General features: G+C 30.4%; 1 protein-coding gene across 1 annotated transcript in view; it reads right to left on the bottom strand.

Moving 5' to 3' along the window:
• LOC106478861 (ras-related protein Rab-30-like) overlaps positions 1 to 11,566 on the bottom strand; it is a 19,496-nt gene extending 7,930 nt beyond the window's left edge. Inside the window, exons 1-3 of the mRNA XM_013939435.2 lie at positions 11,533 to 11,566; positions 6,859 to 6,947; positions 2,798 to 2,881 (exon numbers count right to left, since the gene is read on the bottom strand). Coding sequence (XP_013794889.1) covers positions 2,798 to 2,881; positions 6,859 to 6,945 — 171 coding nt within the window. The 5' untranslated portion in view covers positions 6,946 to 6,947; positions 11,533 to 11,566. The remainder of the gene's footprint in view (positions 1 to 2,797; positions 2,882 to 6,858; positions 6,948 to 11,532) is intronic.
• Between the last annotated feature and the right edge of the window lie 9,337 nt (positions 11,567 to 20,903).

The following is a 20,903-nucleotide window of genomic DNA, read 5'->3' on the forward strand; positions in this document are numbered from 1 at the left end:
AGTGACTAGTATTTTGTAAAATACAGTCACATTTCAATTATTATATATTATATATGTATATATATATTATTACTATTTATAAACAAGTTCTTAAACTTATTTTTCTTAAAACACAGTAAACAAAGAAATAAAGCACACAATTATTTCTTCTAGTTACAACCTTTGTACTTGGTTGCTGCTTGTCATAGCTTGCTAAGCCTTAAGAAATTTTGCACGTGGAGGATGTGAAACGAAATAGTTTATTTTAGGTTTTTTATATACATTCGAATAACTAAAAAATCACAAATTACTATATCAATACCATAGCATTACATTATGATTTATCAAGTTTAATAATTAAGCTATATTTGAGTCTAAAAAAAATTTTAAATTTTGAACAGGCTAAAACTCAACTTACCAGCATGAAGGTTTGTCTTAAAAAAAAATAATGCTGTTATATTTGAAAATGGCTGAGAAAGCCACTAGGGGGGGGGCATTCTGAGCTTTCAATTGGTTATTAACATGTCATATATAGAAGTAAGTGTATGCAAGGGACCATTTTAAAAAAATGGAAAGAGGTGAGAGGGCCACTGTGTTTGATTCAGTACATTAGCGATATCTCAGCAAATAGAAAATATAAAAAGTACTTATTTTATATTCTAGCTTGTCAATATCGATAATTTGAGTTTCTAATTTGTACAAAACTATAAACTTTGTATTTTGGCATCACATCTAATTTGAACCAGTGCTGCATTCAACATACCATAAAAAATCGATGTTTAGGTGTTTTTTAATATTTACTTTTAAATTAAGAAATTAAATAATGTATAATATGAAAATTTGAATTATAATCTACAGCTTGATACCAAACTTAATGACATAAATTCATAAAATAATAGTTCAATAAAATTTGAATGCAAGTCCAAAAACACAATGACATGGCCCTTGACCCATGTGGAAAGGGTTAACTTAACAGCTTTTTCATTATCTTAAAGGATACACTTCAGTCTTATATTTAGAAGAAAAGTTTTCAATATGATAAAAAAGTAATACAGAATGCTTTATGTAAAAAACTCCCACAAAATAAGAAATGTAGGTAATTAATATTGTGAAAAATACAAAAATACATGCACTACACATAACTACCAACTTAAAAATACCAAGTCTGAAAACTTTAAAAAAAAGAACACATTAGTTTGAAATAAAAATGCTACTCATCAATGATGAGCACAAAAATGTTTGATGAATACCAGTACACTTCATACTTGTTGCAATGATGAGTAAGCAGTCATGTTTACAAAAAAACTTTACACCACTACTACCACATGATAAAAAAAAGATGCGAAAAAATTTGACTAATTTATTCACAGTTCATTTCCTACACTACACTGATTTGGAACACTTACGTCTAAAAATGGTGCATCCTGTATGTAGTCAAATTGCTGCTTAAAAAACCTCAGTATCAATTACTTTATTGAATAAATTTTCACTACACTTATTTTGTTGTATTTACAAAATAGAAAATACATTATAAGTCTAGATTTACAACTTCAGGTCATATTATTTTGTTATACAATGTGATCAGTAACCACTTTCTTCACAACATATTAGGAATGTTTACTTTTCAAATGAAAATCTACGTACTGTTATTATAGTAAAATCTAGATATGATATATTCTGTAATACACAGATTAATGTATTTATGCTATTTGATGACTAGAGCAGGAAGGCAGGACAATCTACTGCCCTGCAATAGTAATTGTTTTTGAATAATTTTCTTATTGTGCTCATAATGTATTAGAAAGAGCATATAAAAGTCAGATATTTTTAGTAAAGTAGAAAGTTTTGCATACATAGTATGATTTAATAAATTTTGTAATAAAGTTATGTAATATTCCAGTTTTATTGTATTGTTAAAAGTACTGCTACAGCAGAATGAATCTATAAAATATTTAATGAATTAATATAGTATTTCATAATAAAAACGATACTAACACAACAAGCACATATACAGATTTAACTTTTAGTGCACAAGTTATAATGTATTACATTGCTTGATTTATTAGACACATGAGCATTCACTAATATTTGCTCACATGTGTTGAGAAATAGAACTAACATAAGTATACTTAACATTAGTGACACTGCTATAGTTATATCAAGATGAGAACACATATTAGTTCTTATTTTCAACTTTAAAAATGGCACAGTAATGAAATGAATAATAAACTGATCAACAAAGTAACGAAACTAAACCTAGTTATCCAGTATACGCAATATATTTCGTATTTCACTCTACATCATCACTATGATAAAGAATACCCAAGTGCTAAATCTACATGTAGTTGGAAAGTTAAATCCTCTTATGTAAAGAAAGAAGGATGTGTCTGTAAAAGAAAGTATACATTAAGAAAATAATTCGTATTTACTAAGAGTACATATATATATATAAAAGTCTTAAACAAATTTTAGTTTAACAAGTGATATTCTTTTAGTACTGGTCAGCAAACGTTTTGAATCCTAAATACATTTAATTTTGCTGAAAAGAATTAGGAAATAAAATGTAAATATTTTATACATACTCTTGAATAAAATGTAATAAAAATAATTTTCCAATCCAAATTATCCTAGAAATAAAGTTGCTAAGGATTAAACCAGAATAATATTTTTAACCCATTCACTGCAGTGCACTGGGAAATATGTGTCCCAGTTGCCATGAATGAGTTAACTGACATACTTTCTGTGACATAATTGTTTCTACTTTAATTACAACATGTCTATCATACGTTCATTTTATAAATTAATCATACTGAGTTACCTTAACTTTCTCTCCATCTACTTGTACTGTCTTTATAAGAAAATCAACACCAATCGTAGCCCCTTGTCCTGGTGGAAAAAGACCCTAAAGCACAATCAAATTAATAAGTGAAAAATTAATCAAAGAAACCTGTATACATTATTTAATTTCTGGCAAATTTGATTACAGTAAATAACATGGTTCTAAAACTTTTATTTGATAATTGCTTTCATACATGCTTTTTTTAATGAAAAATATTAAAGAGTATTACAAACATGTAAAGGTGTCCTTTTCAAGATGCAAAAATGTGGAATAACTTCAAACTTATAAAAGACTATAAAACCAGACACTATGCTATATCACACAGGACCAGTGCATTAAACTGTATAGAATCATTATAAGATATACAATCTACCTCTAACAATACAAAGGAATCATATCTCGTCTTGCAGAAAAACAGAGCCAGAAGCTTACTGTCATAATAGTAGTGCAAACTAATAACAGTACACATAAAAAAGGGCATAATTTCATATTAAATAACACATAGAAAATTAATGATGCTTCACATATACTAGGTACAAACAATGTTTTTTGATCACTACATAATAGTAAGTTGTTAGTGAAGAGAAATTGCTATTTTTATATGCTGATATCAAAAGCCTGATACATAACTAATAGTTACAATTCATTTCCTTAATGTGGCTCACACAGTAACAGTTGTTGAAAAGCTGGGCAACTTAAGTGATATAAATGATTACCCATGAGCAGCACTTACACTAATTGGCATTTCCAAATTACAATTAATCAATTAATCCTCTTTCTTAGATACATGCATGCTTATACAATATTAAGATTAGTTATTAACTCCTTAAAAGAATAGAGTGGAGGGGATCTGGACCCCATGGGTCTTCCCCTTGATCCCCACTTCCTTATACAACATTAAAGAATACAGCTCTGTAATTATAAGTTAGAAACATAACACAATTAAAGAAAACAGTAAATTTTCAGAATTATTGGTGGGTGCTGGGACTAAACCCAAGACCCTAAAACATAAACCTCCCCCTCCTCCAAACAATACAATAGTCTCTAGGGTGGTAAAATCCCTCCACCCATTTGTTTTGTAAATTAATAACTGTATTATTCAATGTTGTATAAGCAGGTACAGATCTAGGGAGGTCCACCCACCCAACCCCCTCTATGTTTTTCTGAAACTAACAAAAAAAACACCAAGAGATTCTTATACTACTATACAGAATCAAAAAGAAAGAGTATATTCAGTGATCTTATTTGATTGGACTCTTAAATACCATAAAAGCTTTTTTTGTGGTTTTCTAAAATCAACACAGCTTGAGTCTGCAGCAATCCAGCAAGGCCTCAGCTAGTAACTGATTATTTATACGCAAGTACAACAATATGAATGTCAATTAAGCATTGCCATTGTTACTTTTCTTGTCTTGGCTTTTTTCAGAAACTACCATTGAGCCTCGATTTTAGATTTGTTTTCATAATAGTTAATATTGTTTAGGATACTTGCAGCTCTTATAAACTTGTTACAGAATTGATTTTTCAAATTTAGAAGTTAGAAATCTCATGAGAAAGATATTTGTTTTGGTGATGTCTCAAAGAAGTGAAAAAAATTGGTATCCTGTTTACCACTGCTATAATTCTATTCTCTAAATATGATTATAAATAATTATATAACTATTTAATTTTAATTGAAGAATTAAAATATTTGTTTTGCACTCTTTTATTTATTTTCATATTTAGTTCTTTGTTTAAAATTATGGTGCTTTCATTTTTTAGCAGATATACTTTGGTTTATATTGAGTTGCAATATTTGTAAACCTGAGATTTATTTTACTTGGTGAGTACAATATCAATTCAGATAACTTTAGTTAACTGTTTAATGAGTATGGTAGGTGACTGCAAAACATTCTGGTGATTCAAATTGTCAAGTTTTGTATGTATGGATGAACAGGATTCTTTATAGTAGGTGTCTGTGACTTGTTGGCAAAAAATTTCAACAAACAGTGCACAGTCCACTTTTTTTTAAAAACAATATATTAAAACAAGTCAAACATATATACAAATGTTTGTTACACAGTTGTATCCAGAGCTTTAAATAATCATCTCCATTCATCAAAGTCCACATAGGCTGTTCAGTTACTTTAGAACACAATTGACAAGACAAATTATTCTTCTCTGCTCTGTTATTACAATGCAATCGGTGATAATTCCACTTGCATTACACCGTTAGTTACCACAGTTGTATCCAGAGCTTTAAATAGTTGTCTCTTTTCATCAAAAGTTCTCAGAGATTTTTTCAGTTACTTTAGAACACAAACAAGACAAATTATCATTCTCTACTTTGTGGTTACAATACAATCTGTGATGATTTCACTTAAAAAAAAAGAGCCACTATACACTCTTTATGGCTAAACTTACAATCACACAGTGTAGATCTATCTATCTATCTATATCAAATTAATGTTTTGACATCAGTCTTGACCGTTCCACACACTACTAGATATATGATGCAACAATATATACTTAAAGCAATGAGAAAATTCAGAGGGTTCGAGTAACATGACATCAGTTCACAACAATTGAACTACACAATAAATGATTTGTGAACAGTTATATAAACAAACTTATGATTAAATATTACTTCTAAAAATAACTAAATTTAACATTCGAGCTATGTAAAAACTTAAATCATAACATTCACGTAAAAATTCAAATGAAAAAGCTATATATATATATATATGTTTTTTGGAAAAATATTAAAACAATAATAAATGTAGTTGTTGAAAAGCTACAAAGTTAGCACACACAATTTTTTTTATTGTATTGAGGAGAGCTGTGAACAGCATGTAATAATCAATTATCAAGCTTGTTGATTAATTAATTAGCAAATACTATAATGCAAAGCTCTAGTTGTTTGTGAAAATTGATGATATATAAAGAACTTAGACCACTGCTATGTTTATCACATCCCAGTTGGCCTGGTATTCAGTGACAAGCCTCACCAGCAATGAATATAGCAGATGTAGTATGGTTGACATATTATAACACATTCTCCTTTGTTTTCACTCATGAGTTCTTGGAATAAATAATACATTATAAATTACTGCAATCATACTCTTAATGAGGCCCAACTTCAAACACTAATGAAAACTAACATAGGAATTAGTAAGACCAGTCTCTTAAGCCATCCAAGCAGTGTTTTGTTGCTAGTGGTAGGGCAAATATGAATTTAGGTTATATCTGCAGAAATATTGAAAACATGTCTAGAGAGGTTATAATTTTATTTTATATGTCACTGATTAGGCCACATTTCGAGTATTGTGTTCAGTCTTAGGCTTCTTATCTTAGGAAGGACATTGAATTGTTGGAAAGAATTCAGAGGAGGGATACTAGGATGAAACATGGGATGGAAAGGATGATATATGAGGACATGTTAAGGTCTCTGCATTTATTTTCTCTTGATAAAAGAAAAATTAGAGGGGGATCTGATTTCAGGTATTTAAAATGCATCATCTTTTTTCACACTTAATGGTGAGAATGGTAGGACTAGTGGGCACCTGAGACAGTTTTATTTTTCCAACATGGTTGTTAACCTTTGGAATGGGTTGCCTACATGTGTAGCGAGTTTAAGAAAGTATATGAGAAGGTTTGATAAATACTGGAATGAAAAGGGCTGGCATTATACTTTCTTAAGTTTAATTTAGTGGATGATATGGCCTGGATGGACTAACAGGTCCTTTGTTGTCCTTAAATTTTATATGTTATGTGTGTGTGTGTGTGTGTGTCAGAAATGAATGTCAAACAATGCTAAGATAAATCTCTGATTAGCATGATGGAGTGCAAGCTTTTAATAAGAAAAAATTACTGTACCAATACATTTTCATGAAGAACAATTATGTTTAATTGATACAGCACATTAATGAAAGTTTGTAAAATATTGAAAAGGTACATATAATTAAAGTTGTCACAACATGATTAATTCCTTATGATACTATGCAATATACTTGCAATTATTATTGGCAAAAATATTCTGAAACTAAATACTTAAAACTTACCTGTGTGAAACGACGCACTAAACAGGTCTTTCCTACTCCAGCATTTCCTATCAATACTACTTTAAAGAGAAATTTATAATCTTCCATATCTGAAAAAAAAAGAGAGCAAAAAATGTTATTTGTCAGCATCCAAAAATAATTGAAGATGGCATTAACAGAGTAAAAGAGCTAAAGAAATACACAGTTTGTTACAGTATATACAACTCCAACATGGATGTACAAAACAAACAACAATTTAGCATAAGAGCATATTTAGAAAAAATAACAAAGAATTTAACCATTAAATAAAATTGTTGCACATGTTGGTTTGTGCTCAAAAGCTATATATCACTTACTCTTGGTTTCACATGTAACTTGGCTAGTTGGTGGAATCTTATATGATTATTTTATCTTATTAAAGTAGGATGAATTTGTAATATTACAATCTTTCAGGCAGCAAAATAGAAAAAATATCCACAAAAATGGTACTGTGTGCATTTCCTTCAATACTCTAGACAATGTTTGCTTTTGAAACATTAATCAAGTCCTTCTAATCTCTTCTTTTATAATGCTGCAAGTTCATATTACCAAAAATATGCTTCTAACTATAATAAAAAAAGGTGCTTTAAAACATGTTTGTAACATCAACATTAAAAAGCTTTGATATGATCATAGATATGTCTTTATAAATTTAGCAATTACTAATTATCAATGCAGCATATGGTTTATCATACAATACTTTCATTGTAAGCAAGTTTACAGGAAATATACTATCACCATATTTTATTGAATCACATTTTATACTTAGACTGTAAGAAGTCTGATATTACATTTCTTATACAGCTAATTAACCTCTCCATATGACAAGTTTGTTTTTCTTATGTGTATACAAGTGTCTTACCTCTTTTTACAGCACAATAATAAAAAAAAATTCACACACCCACATGAGGGAGTTGAAGACAGATATCCAACACTTACTCTTGTTTGTAAAAGTGTGGTTTTGGTTAAGGCAAAGTTAACAACAGTTGTATGTGAATTATTTTGCTTTAAATATGTAATCTTTAATCATAAGTACAGTGTAATAACATGACCAGCAGGAAGCAGTTGTGTCATGGCAATACAAAATATGAAAATATTCACATGTACAGTGTATGTCATGATGTGATTTGGCAAATAAACTTGTTTTAAGTATGTAATCTACAACCATAAGAAATTTGGAGTTATAACATGACCAGTTTCATGGTAATATAAAATATTAAAATATACACATGTACAATGTATGTCATAGTTGTGATTTGGCAAGTAAACTTGATTCAGATTTTCAACAATTAAGTTTAATTTGCACTTGGAGAAATATGAATGACAGAGTTAAACTAGATGTATCATAATAAATAAAATCCAAAGAGACTAGTTGTAGTGATTAAAAATGTATGAATAAGAAGTTTATCAGTTTATTTAACTTGTTTTTTTTTATTTTAAAATAATTTACATAGAGTGTGGTTTTAAAAGAACAAGAATATAAATTAATTTTGTCATATTAAATTATCCATAATTCAGCCTTAGTATAAGTTAATATATTTTTGTTATAATTCAAGGTTACAGCACTTAATGCAGTTTTGAAGTTACAAATGTCACCAGACACTTCTCACTTTTGCCAACCAATTGCATTGTCTGACCAAATACATTCATATATACTTTTGCAAAAGAAACATGTAATAACATGGATATGGCTTCAAGTGTTGCATGAGAGCCTTCCTTGCTTGGAATTCCTGTCTATATAAGCAAAAGTGAAATATAAATAATATTAAAAAAAAAGGGAGTTAAGATTAAGAACAAAGTTTAGATTAAAAATACTACACTACATATATGTATGTATATATATATATATATTAAAGCTGGGCAATTGACATGGCATAATCAATTACATTATCAATTAGTGTCATATAACATCATCAATTAATGTCATGAAAATATTATTTTAGTGTTTCTGATTGTTACTATTATTTTCAATTATTTGTACTATCCACTAATCAAAATTACAATTTATGTCACGACAATAATAAACTAATCAAAATTAGTGTTCTTATTACTACATTTTTTTAATTATTCCAACTATCCAGTAATCAAAATATTGTCATGATTATTCATTACTTTTGATTAAGTCATGTTTCTTTATTTTAATTAATCGATTAGTGTCATTACTCAAGAATTAATCAATTAATTCAAATCAGTGTTTCAAATTATTACAACTATTCAAGTTATCAAAATACTGCTATTATGTTTGTTTATTAAACACAATGGGCTATCAGTTCTTTACCCACAACAGTTATCTAAACGCAATTTTTAGTGGTTTTTTTTTAGATATGTCATAACTATCTTATGAGAATACTTTATAAGTTGAATGTAATCGATCAATTAGCAGATTTCACTAATCGCCCATCCCCAATATATATATATATTTCTGCACATTTCCCATTATATATGGATGGACATTACTACAATATATGTAACTCAATATGTAGGAAGATCCACTGCTCTAAATAACATTTCTCAGACCTTTAAACACCCATACTTGGGAAAGTAAAAGATTTAAATTAACCCTGTACCTTCCAGGTATTCATTGACTCATCTCTTAAACTATTGTAAAGTGTTGGCCTCCGTGAAACCTGTTTTTTAAGCTATGTCATTAGAGAATAATCAATTACTTGAATGTAATCAATTAATGACTCCTATGATTAATCAATTAGCAAATTCCACTGCTTGCACAGCTCTAACATGCACACACTCATATACATGTATAATTATATCCTTCTGCCATTTTCCCATTATATGTGGATTGATATTAGAATGATATATGTCACTCAATATGGAGAATCATCCACCGTTTTATAGAACACTGCTCAAAGACTTTTAAACACCAACCTTTAGGAAAAGTAAAAAATGAAACCCACTCTATACCTTTTAGGAAATAACTGATTTGTCTCTTACACCTCTGTAAAGTGCTGGTCTCCACCATTTTCAATTACCTTGTTATGAAATTAAACTTTTCCTAACTGGAGCCTAGCTAGCCTTTTCCAAGTCTTAAACTTGGGTCCTCTCATTCTATTATCTTCAGAATATAGTCCAAATAAATCAGATGCCTTAATCCTGTTAAATTCCCAAATAACCTTATAAACTTTAATAAGGACATCTCTTTTGCTTCTTTTCTCAAGAAAAAATAAGTTGAGAGACCTTAAACTATTCCTGTAAGATAATTCTTCCAGCCTAATAACCCTCATCTGAACACTTTCCAGTAAGTTAAGTTTAGTTAGATAAAGAAACCAACAACTATACACAGTACTCCAAGAGAGGACTAATTCATGATTTGTATGGAAGGATAATTACCTTTTGTCTTGTAATCAATGTCTATAAATACTCCCTAAACTTTTATTAGCACTGTTTTGATGGCTTGAGTGACTAATCTACCACTATGCCAAGATCCTTTCCTTCAATCTCACTGTTAAGTTGGTTCCAATTTATATGTATATAAGCTAAAATAATAAAAAGAAATATAAATTTCAAATTATTTATTATAATGTACAGACAGTAGAGGACTATTTGGTCTTTTGAGGCTGTTTTTATACCCCCAACCCCGAGGAAAGTAGGATAAACATTAGAAAGTTCAATCTGAAAGGAGAAAAAGCTCAGAACTGTGTTCTGTTTAACTTTTAAAGCTTGTGGATTTTTGTACTTCCATATGCTGTAAATGTTGACACTACACTATAAATCTTATTATAGCTGTTTTTGTTGACACAGCCTCTACAAAACTGGATCAAGAACTCTTAATTTTATTCCTTAGGTACTTTTCTACATCTTGGTTTATTGAACCAGTTGAAACAAAGAATTATTTGCATATAAAATAACTTTTGTTGCAAAGAACCTACCTACAGACAATGTACCTAGTTATAACATTAAAGGTATATTTATAGCAGAAAAAATAATTTATGAGTGTTGTATTTAATTATGTTAAGGACTGAGAAATTATGTAACTTATTAATATGTGTTATGACAAAAAAGTGTTATGTTTGATGCACTAAATGTTTTATAAATGGAAATCATCATCATAAATACTAATGATGTTAGATTGCTGCCAAAAAGTAGAGTTGTAGAACTAAAACTACAACTCCTATTACACTATCTCATATATGATTATGAGTCACAGTAGCTAGGTGTTACTCTATGAGGTACTAAAAGTAGTGCTATGTACTATTAGTATTACTAATACTATTATTATTATTAACACTATAGTAGTAGTAGTACTAGTATTACCATTATTTAGTAATATAAGTGATTTTCAATTACTATTTCTACTTTACTTTTTACGTGAAACTAAATAGTTTTCTTGCAGAGATAACATGTTTTGGATTGGTCTTTCTATTCTAAGTAAATTTCCCATACTTACTTGTTTTTTAAAAGTATATAATTTGTTTACAACTAGGCTAGTAGTAGTAATATAGTACAACTATTAGTATTAGTACTATAAAGTATAAATAGTATAATAATAATATTAATAGTATTACTATTAGCTGTATAAACCAAATCCAGATTTTCCCATATGAAATTTAAAAAAAGCAAAGTCAGCTTACAAGTTAAAAGCAGTTACCTTAGGATGATTCAATACATATGCAGAATAAGATTAAACTGATATTAACATACTTAATTTAACTAAAGGTCCTTTTTTTTCTGAACAAGCAACCGACCACTTAAAAATAATATTCTATAAATATAAGTAAAACAGCCATGTTAGAAAGAAGATAACACTTTGTCTCGCAGAATTCTCGTATCATCTCGCTAATAAATAGCTCTAAAATCAGGAGTAACAGTACTTGGAACCATTTTGTGTCTCAAACGATTAATCAATTATATATAAATTGGAATTTGTTTGCTAAACATTCTCCATAAAAAAAGGAAATAACCCTAATGTAAATTATTAGAGCTGCTATTTACCTTTATGTTCAATGAAGTATTTTAATACTTTGTTACTGCTGAAGAATAATAATCAACTATCCGAAAACGTTCGAGTGACTGGGTCTTTGTTATCTACTTAATACTTTGTTAATAGAACAAATACGAAGACTTCTATGTCTATTTACAATTAATTATACTAATAAGTTCCCAATAAAAATGCACGAGAAACAAAAACTGCGCATAAAAGTTGTAGATCTTTTTGAACGAGTATTTGCTTATTCTTGTCACTTACATGAAATCCTGACAACCAATTATTAGAGCACGAAAATCCTCTTGATTAAGTAATATTGGTGTTCAATTTTGAAATTGCCAAGACAATAATTCATATTAATGTTTGAATGGCTCGTTAGCATGCCAATTTTGAACTTAGTCGTTTCAGCGAACCCTGAAAGCCCCCAAAACCTCTTGACCCTCCTTTTTTCTTTTTTTTTTTTTAAGTTATCTAATGACTATTTCGAAATTTTTCTTCGTTTGTATTCTATGGAAGTCAAATTCAACATATAAAATTTCAAGCCATTTTGTTCTAAGTTGAAATAAGCGGTCTATTTTAAAAAAATCAAGTAAATAACTAACTTAGAATTACTGTATACAGAAATGGAAAAAAAAGAGTATAACAGAAAATATTACAAGAGTTGAATATATTTAGCATATTTGCCCCTGAAGAAGAAAGGTCCACCTTTCGAAAGCGCTCTGGTTATAGGATTTTTATTCATTTATAGCATACTTAATTTATAAATACTTGTACATGATTGTATTGATAATAATATTTGAATTTAGAAAATTTGTTTTGAAGTCAAGTCTCCATTTCTGAGAAACATTCTATAATTAAGTCAGTTTGTCAGTCTCAAAAGTCACCAGGTGTGCCAGCGGTAAGAGACTACTGTGTGACCTTGCACTGAAACAAACAAAAAGCTAGAAAACATTTTAGTTCAAATTACTTATGGATTAACTTACTATCAAATATAATGCTAACATGGGTCTGTACTATGTACCATTTTCATTTACGGGCATCTTATTTGTACATGTTAGACTGGAAGTTTATTTTCTTAACAGTCAGCTGCCTGGTCACAGCTAAAAAATAACGGGCCTTACATGACTCGTAATCTACAAGTTGCGGGTTCAAATTTCTGTTACCGAACATGTTCGCCCTTTCAGCCATGGGGCTTATTATGTGACGACCAATCCCACTATTTGTTGATAAAAAAATTACCCAAGATTTGGCGGTGGGTGATGCTGATTAGCTCCTTTCTCTCTAGTCTATCACTGCTAAATTAAGGACGAATAGCGCAGATATTCCTCAAGTAGTTTTGGGCGAAATTAGAAAACAAGCAAACTAAATAACGAAAAAATAACAACAATGACAGCTTAAGAGTTAATTGGAAATATGTTTTATTTGGATCTCACGTTACTTTAAAAACTAAAATCAATTGCAAATGATTTGCAGTTTCTAAGCCTAAATACAAAGTAGATACCACATACAAAAGCAAATATCCACTGATATAGTAGGACGTGAAGAAAATTGTGAAAAAAAAAATCCAGTATAAGTACACAAATGTCCTATTTTCTTCTAATTAGATGTTACCATTATGAAGTCTGGAAGGATCTATTGTGGCTAAACTGAACCTAAGCTTAAGCTCTTATGGATAAACACAATTCAATCAGGGCCTGTTTCATCGTAACCTATAGCCTAACATTAAAGCTAGACCTGAAGAAAAGCGTCATTTAATATATATTTCCATTTTTATATCGTTCAGTTTATAACTTAAATTTCTTTAATATACGTGTGAACATATACATACGCACAAAAATGTATATAGCAGCTGAGCTAACACAAATAAGCACTGACCCCAACAGGGCCGATTTAATTATTTATTTATTTATTGCTATTCTAATCGGCTCATTGGCCTCCTAGTTGGTCAGGGCTGACTTTAAACGCAAATTTCAGATCCGAATTAGCACATAGTAGACTCAGTGGAAATGTAGCTACTAATAAACAACTGCTGGACAAAAGCATCAAACTTCAAACAACTACTGGATGAGTAAATTGCTTGGAAAATGGCAATGATAGTATATTCAATTGCAGAGTGAAGAGCGTTATCATGGTCAATGAGCAGCATCTACAATGAAGCATGCTGGGAGGTGGGGGAACAATACAAGTGCGAGCTGCATCTCAGCCAAGGGTCATGAAGATGTATGCAAAATCAATAACAGTTTTACCGCTTACACATAGAAGCATATTCTTAGCAATCATCTAATTCTCTCAGGAACACGGTTTGTTAGCAAGACAGTGATCTCAAGCGTCTAGGAAATGTGGTGAAACGATACTTTGGAAGAGAAAGAAGCCATGGAATATTCAAAGCTATGGCTTGGCCTACACAGTTACGATATCATTATTATTATTAAGGCTGTATGGGCTTATATGGAAACTGAGGTCAAATTGTAACCAAATAGTTTGGCTATATTCTGTGGAGTAATAAAGGACATTTCGAACAAAAATTCATAATCATACATTTGCAAACTTATGTTAGTGAATACAAAATGCTAATGCACTGCACAACTTACTTGCTTTTATTTTGTATTTTCTTAAGTCAAGAAATAAAAACTTTACTCAGAAGATAAAGGTGCTATACGATCTTTGAAAACTGTAATAATAAGATGAGAACTGAAGGGGTCAAAAGTAAATAATGCACGAACTACTTTTTCAAACTATTTCAATTTTCGAATGACTATCTACTTCTTTTTATTATTCAAACATCAGGAAACTTACGACCAGTTCTCTAATTTAAGTTAGCAGAATGTGTCCTTTTTTGTGCTCACAACCTACGATGGCATAGATCGATTCTATGTTCTGTATGCAAGTAGAATTGATGAAACATCAACGCCATTGAACACGGACTAAAAAAAAAGATTATCAAATATAATTAGCTCAAGTCTTTTATCAATTATAAAAACATGACGAATATGTAATATTTCTAAATTATAAACATTATAAAAATATTATAGCGCTTATTACTAATTTCCCCACGTAACTGATGAAGCTACGACTAAACTAATGCAATCTGCTATCCATGATTATAAATTTACTCTAAAATTATTGTTTGCTTCTTCATTTACATATTCATCTTGGAATTAGGAACTTTTAATAGTCTGAAAAAATGTTTTCAAAATAATTTACTGCAAGTTTGTAAGCTTCAAGTGCGATGTTCAAGCTATTTTAGATGCCAAACCAATAAATTATTAAACATCATGATAACATATCATTTCAGTTAGTACATTAAGTATGTTTTTAATTTTAGCAGAGTAAGTTTCGTGTGCATGGACAAGTTGAGTAAGTCACCCTAATTTGTAAGTTTACATAAAACATAAATTACAGTTGCATGTGGTCTATAAATCATATAGAGTACTTACTGTAAATGTGATATGTTCACTACCTTCTTATCAGAACTGTCAGTGAGTCAGTGCTTATTTATGAAAACCTTAAATTAGGTCAAAACTGACGAAATCCTACAAGGAATAATGTATGTGTACCAGGCGAATGTTTTGTTTGGTTGTTGAATTTCGCGCAAAGCTATTCAAGGGCTAGTTGTCCCTAATTTTGAAGTTATGGACTACAGGAAAAGCAGTCGACACCAACCACCCCTAATTCTAGGGATACTCTTTATCAACGAAGAATTGGACTGGTCGTCACATTATAACATCCCTACGACTGAAAGAGCAAGTATTCCTGGTGACGGGATTTAATCCGGAGACCCGCTGATTGCGAGTCGAGTGCCCTAATCACCAGGCTATGTTAGGTCCAGACAAATGGAAACGGCATTTAATAATAGCCCTCTCTATCATTCTATTATTCTTTCGTCTTTTCATTTTAATATGTTCTTGCTCCCCAGTGTCTCAGCTGTAAGTCTATAGGCTTACGACGCTGAAATTCGGGTTTTGATATCGTGATGGGCAGAGCACAAACCGTCCAGTGTTTAACTTTGTGCATAACAACAACTATACGGAACTAATATGTTCTTTATCTTACATAAGTATAGGTATATAAAAGTCTACAAATGGGGATACAAAATTAACAAATGAAAAATATAATATGATAGATGAGGAGTAAACTTTTTAATGAAACTAGTATTACAATTACTATAGTAGCAAATAAATCCTACGAATTAGTCCTAACATCGTACAATGAAACACTGATTTTACACGGTTATGAAATCCTTGCTTTATTAAAATCGTACATAGCTGTACGGAAAAGTGTTGTAATCGGTTTAGATAGACACCGATACATTCTAATGATTCTTTGTGTAATAGTAGTAGAATATTATTGTGGTTGTTAGTAATAAACTTGTTTGCTGATAAACGCAAAACTACATATTCTGGATATGCCCAGTGCGGTATCGAAACCGGATAGTTAGCATTATAAGCCCTCAGACTTATCGCTGGGCCACCATGATAATCAACAATTCACTCTTGGATTTTATATTTGGATCATTAAGTCTATGATCTAATTACCTTTGTTATAACAGAAGGGATAAGGAAGTGTTTAGAAAAATAGCAAAATATAACAGCATAACGATTCTTAAGTACAGCAATAAGTTTGCGTAATGAATATATATGTACATATTTATTTATATAACCATGTATGGTTGAGATTTCAAATATTCTATTCTTTTGTATTCTTGAATCCACACTTTTTTATTATTGTAAACTTGGAACAGGTTTTAACACTTCCGGTCTGTTATTGTCACGATTTCATAAAAACAAATCCTAACAATTACAAACAACCTTGATTGCTTTAGAATAGGAATGAACTATGCTTATAATGACTGACACATAGCCTTGTTTGTATGCGCAGTCTGTTATCAAATTTCAAATGTGTATAAGAAATCGTGCAGGCTTTATTAAGTCCACTGATTAATAAAGAGTGTCGAATAATAACAAAAAAATTCGAATAACCTCGTAAACCAAATATTTCAGAGTCTGACTTTGGTTCTGAAATTTCTGAGCTACAATTGAAAATAAAAAAAAAGTTTAAATGTTGTTGGCAGAATTGAAATAGGAATACAAATTGTTATTACTTTATTTATACAAACCAAAAACCAACTCGATGTGTAAAGTGCTAGTAAATAGTTTGATATTTATGTACAGCCCCACCCATATTTAAATTAATCTTATATTTCTGATTGAATGGTTTTAATTTGCTGTACGTTTATGTTTTTTGTTACCGAAACACAATATAAACGAATGTACAAAAAATGTCTTTCATATCAATGTATTCAATTAGAATAATATTATGTTTTAGATTATAATAATTTTGACTTTGTCTTCGTTTTTAGAGTTTAAAAAATCGTTAAACGACAGTTGAAACATTTTTATATATTATGCTTTAAGACATTTCCAACAGCAAGTATACGTTAAAGCTTATAACAACAATACATTAAGCATTGCAAAAGTTTATAAGTGTGTTTTTTTTCAAGATGAGGCCGAAGGCCACCTGGTTTAACCACTAGCACCATTATACAGCAGTGTGTTGTCTGTCAGTCAGTCAGTCGGTAGACACTAAAATGACGACACATAAGGGACACTTAACGTTGCAGTTTGTATTGTCATGACGTAGGTAAAACGTGCGCATACCATAAATCACGAGAAGAATTATGGACTCTGTAGGTTACAACATAGCATGACATATGCTATGAAGTTCAAAAGTAAAAAATAAAAATATTTGTTACTCTTAATTTTGGTTTTATTTACTCTTGAAACAGAACATTTTTGGGGACCCTGTGAAAGTACATCTAGTACTCTCTCTCTCTCACTATATATATATATTTATATAGTTCTACACATTAACCAAGGCCTAGCTAATGGTTTACTAAAGAAATTATTGGCTTTCGTCAACAATGATTATATTAAATATTATGTAAATTGTGTGAATGCTCCCAAGGGCTCAGTGGAAAGTCTGGAGGTTTATAACGCTAGAAACCTTATTTCTATCCCCGTGGTATGCACAACACAGATAACCCATTCAGTAGATTTGCGATTATCAACAAATAAACAATTGTGCGAAAATTTGTGTTTATATAATTACTTTTTAGTGACTGTCTAATTTCTAAAAAAAGGTTTGATGATGGAGTAAAGCAAACAAAAATGCAATTATCTTTGTAAAAGTATTTTCAAATAAGAAAATGAGTTCAGTTTAAGTCATAACTCAATTGAGTTCTTCACTTTAAATGCTGATCAACTTTTTCTCTTGGTTCACGTAACGTTTCATCAGAATATTTGTTATTATAAATTTAGGCAGTATTTTTCCCCAAACAAGAAAAATATGACTGTAGGAAAGTGTAAAGTTACAACAGTATATTTTACAGGATATACTTTTCTAAAGTTATTCTATTTTGGCCTTCTACATGTTAGAAACTTCGTAACCAGTACAAAAATGTCTCCTGGTGGCTCAGTGGAATGTGAGGGTTAATCACGCTAAAATCGGGTTTCGATACCCGAGTTGGACACAACACATATAGCCCATTCTGTAGCTTTGTGCTTATCAACAAACAAATAAAGAATAGAAATTATGTACTTTATTTATTAATTTCCATTATCAACAACTGTTAACAGCTGCATGTTTTGATACTTTACTCTTTATTACTATTTTCAGTTTAGTTACATAAAAATTGTATGTTCGCTAACTTTTCTTTTATTTTATTTTGATACAATTAATTCAGTTGAATTATTTTTCTTTACACAGAGAAATTGGACACCTGTGTTATTTCCACTTTTTGTAGGATACTTGTTCACCATGGGCGTAACGTTACGTCACATACTTTGCTAAGCCTCTCAACACTTCTGAGTGATTCGGTAGCACATTCGTATAGATAAGTATCACGTGACATGAAAAGAGCGTAAAAGTTCTATAATAAATGTATTTTTAGCTGCTGAACAACACTTAGAAAGATCTTTATTCTTATTACACAACACCCTTTGGCGGCCCTTTATAAAGATAGTTCAACAACTCTCAAAAGATTTCGCGCCCAAAAAAAAAGGAACATAGAAAGAAATCCACAAAGAAGACAAACGAGCCTTTCTCTTGCGAAGTACTAAAGCAAATTATCGTCATTGAAATCACTTAATATTAAAACTTTCAATAAAAAACAGAGTTGCCATTGTAATCCTGGTCTTGTACTTTTTAAAATTTTGTCCGTATTTAGCCATTTTCATTCTCTTTTGTAGCAAATGGATGAAAAAAGAAATAAATGGTGTAAGTATCGGTTTGCCTTATACGAAGCTAGCTTACAAAAGAAAAATTATAATTTATAGTTGCTACATTTGTAAGTTTTCTAATAAAGGGCAAACCTCTGGGTTATTGTTTCCTGGTGGGTCAGCAGCAACTTTACGGACTTACAACGCTAAAATCCGGTGTTCGATTCCCCACGTTAGATACAGCAGATAGTCCAATGTGGGTTTGCTCTGTAAAGAAAACAAAAAAGTCTTAGTTCTGAGAAAGTCATTTTAACTTATACATTTTAAAGGAAAAAAATGGAATATTTGTTTAATAATTTATACTGATAACAACAATCCGGCTAGTAAGTCGTAATTTTCGAAACAAACTTTTTAATTTGCTAGATTACATAGCGTGCAGACAAATATGTAGATTTAAATAACATTATTTTCCTGCCCTGTAAGTAATCGATGTTAACTTTATTTGAAAAACAAAGGACACCTAAGCGTATTTTACTTTATGGTCAAAAGTAATGAAAGAGTCATTATACGAGAGTATAATCTTTACTTTCTGATGATTACTATATCTAAGTGTGGGATATTTCTTTATAGCAATAGAAACTGAAATTGCATATTACTATAAATTCTAAATTTATTTATTCAATATCTTTTAAACGTTACTTAATTTTTTTAACTTTAATACCAGATTGAGTTTTTTGTTCGTTGAACATATGAATGCCTAGTTGATAAATTGAAACTGAAGAAAAAATGTTTTTAGTTGATCATTGTTGTTGGTAAAGACTGGTCGAACCGGAAAACATACGCAGGTGCAACTAATCGTTCGTGTTTATGCGCTGTCAATGCTGAAAAGATATCCGGAATATGGATGCCGGATCCTGTGGGGTTCAAAGGAGTGGCTTTCAAAGAGCTACTAAATAAAAGGAAACCCAATACTTCCTGATTAACTGTTTTAATTTTAGAACACATCACGTAATATAATCGTGAAAAAAAGCTATATGGGGTTAGAGTTAAGATACTCAGTGACACAGAATGGCACTTCGTGTCATACTGCAGTAACTTTGATTTTTTGTAGATCTCCATCTTATTAGTTTTATATACACATAATTTTTCGAAATAGCACTCAATTGTTTATTCCGTTGCACTTCGGAGAAAGTAAGAAAACGTGCCAAGAAAGGGGAAACAAAACATTTTTCCATCTTACGCTATTATCACATGAAATTCCTCTGTTGCTCACAATCACACATTATATATTTATAAATATAGCTACGAATAAGTAAGGAAGTATAAAAAACTAAGTTTTTTTTTCATAAAGTGAAAGTTAAATTAAGATAAACGCATCATCCAAGCCACGGCAGCCAGTAACTTTAGGCGGTTCATAAGTGTGTCAAGGTAAACATTGAATACGTTAGAAAGCGTATGTATATAGATACAGATATAACTATACAAAGATATCATAGGATCAGCTAGTAACAATTGACACAAGTGATGATTTCGGTAGTGTAACGGTGGTTACTATCACGTGCTATGAAACACACAAACAGCTTTTTGAACTTCACTAACCACAGGGAACAGAGTATGGAAATAATCCACGTTGCATATAAACATAATTAAAGTTCCGTCATGTTAAGATTTTAGTGAAGAACGTCTACAACAAATTACGCTTTGTTAATGCCGTGTATGATTTTAAGAATTTTTTTTATCTAAATTTACTCTAAACCTTGCAACAAAAAAGTGGGTTTGAAGGTGCAATTTTTTTTTATCTAGGCTGACTCAGCCGTGATATAAAAGTAAAATGTCATCTCGTACAGTTCTGAATATTCAATGTAAGCATA

This window comes from Limulus polyphemus, unplaced genomic scaffold, assembly GCF_000517525.1.
Source record: "Limulus polyphemus unplaced genomic scaffold, Limulus_polyphemus-2.1.2 Scaffold256, whole genome shotgun sequence".
In the NCBI taxonomy this organism is placed as follows: domain Eukaryota; kingdom Metazoa; phylum Arthropoda; class Merostomata; order Xiphosura; family Limulidae; genus Limulus; species Limulus polyphemus.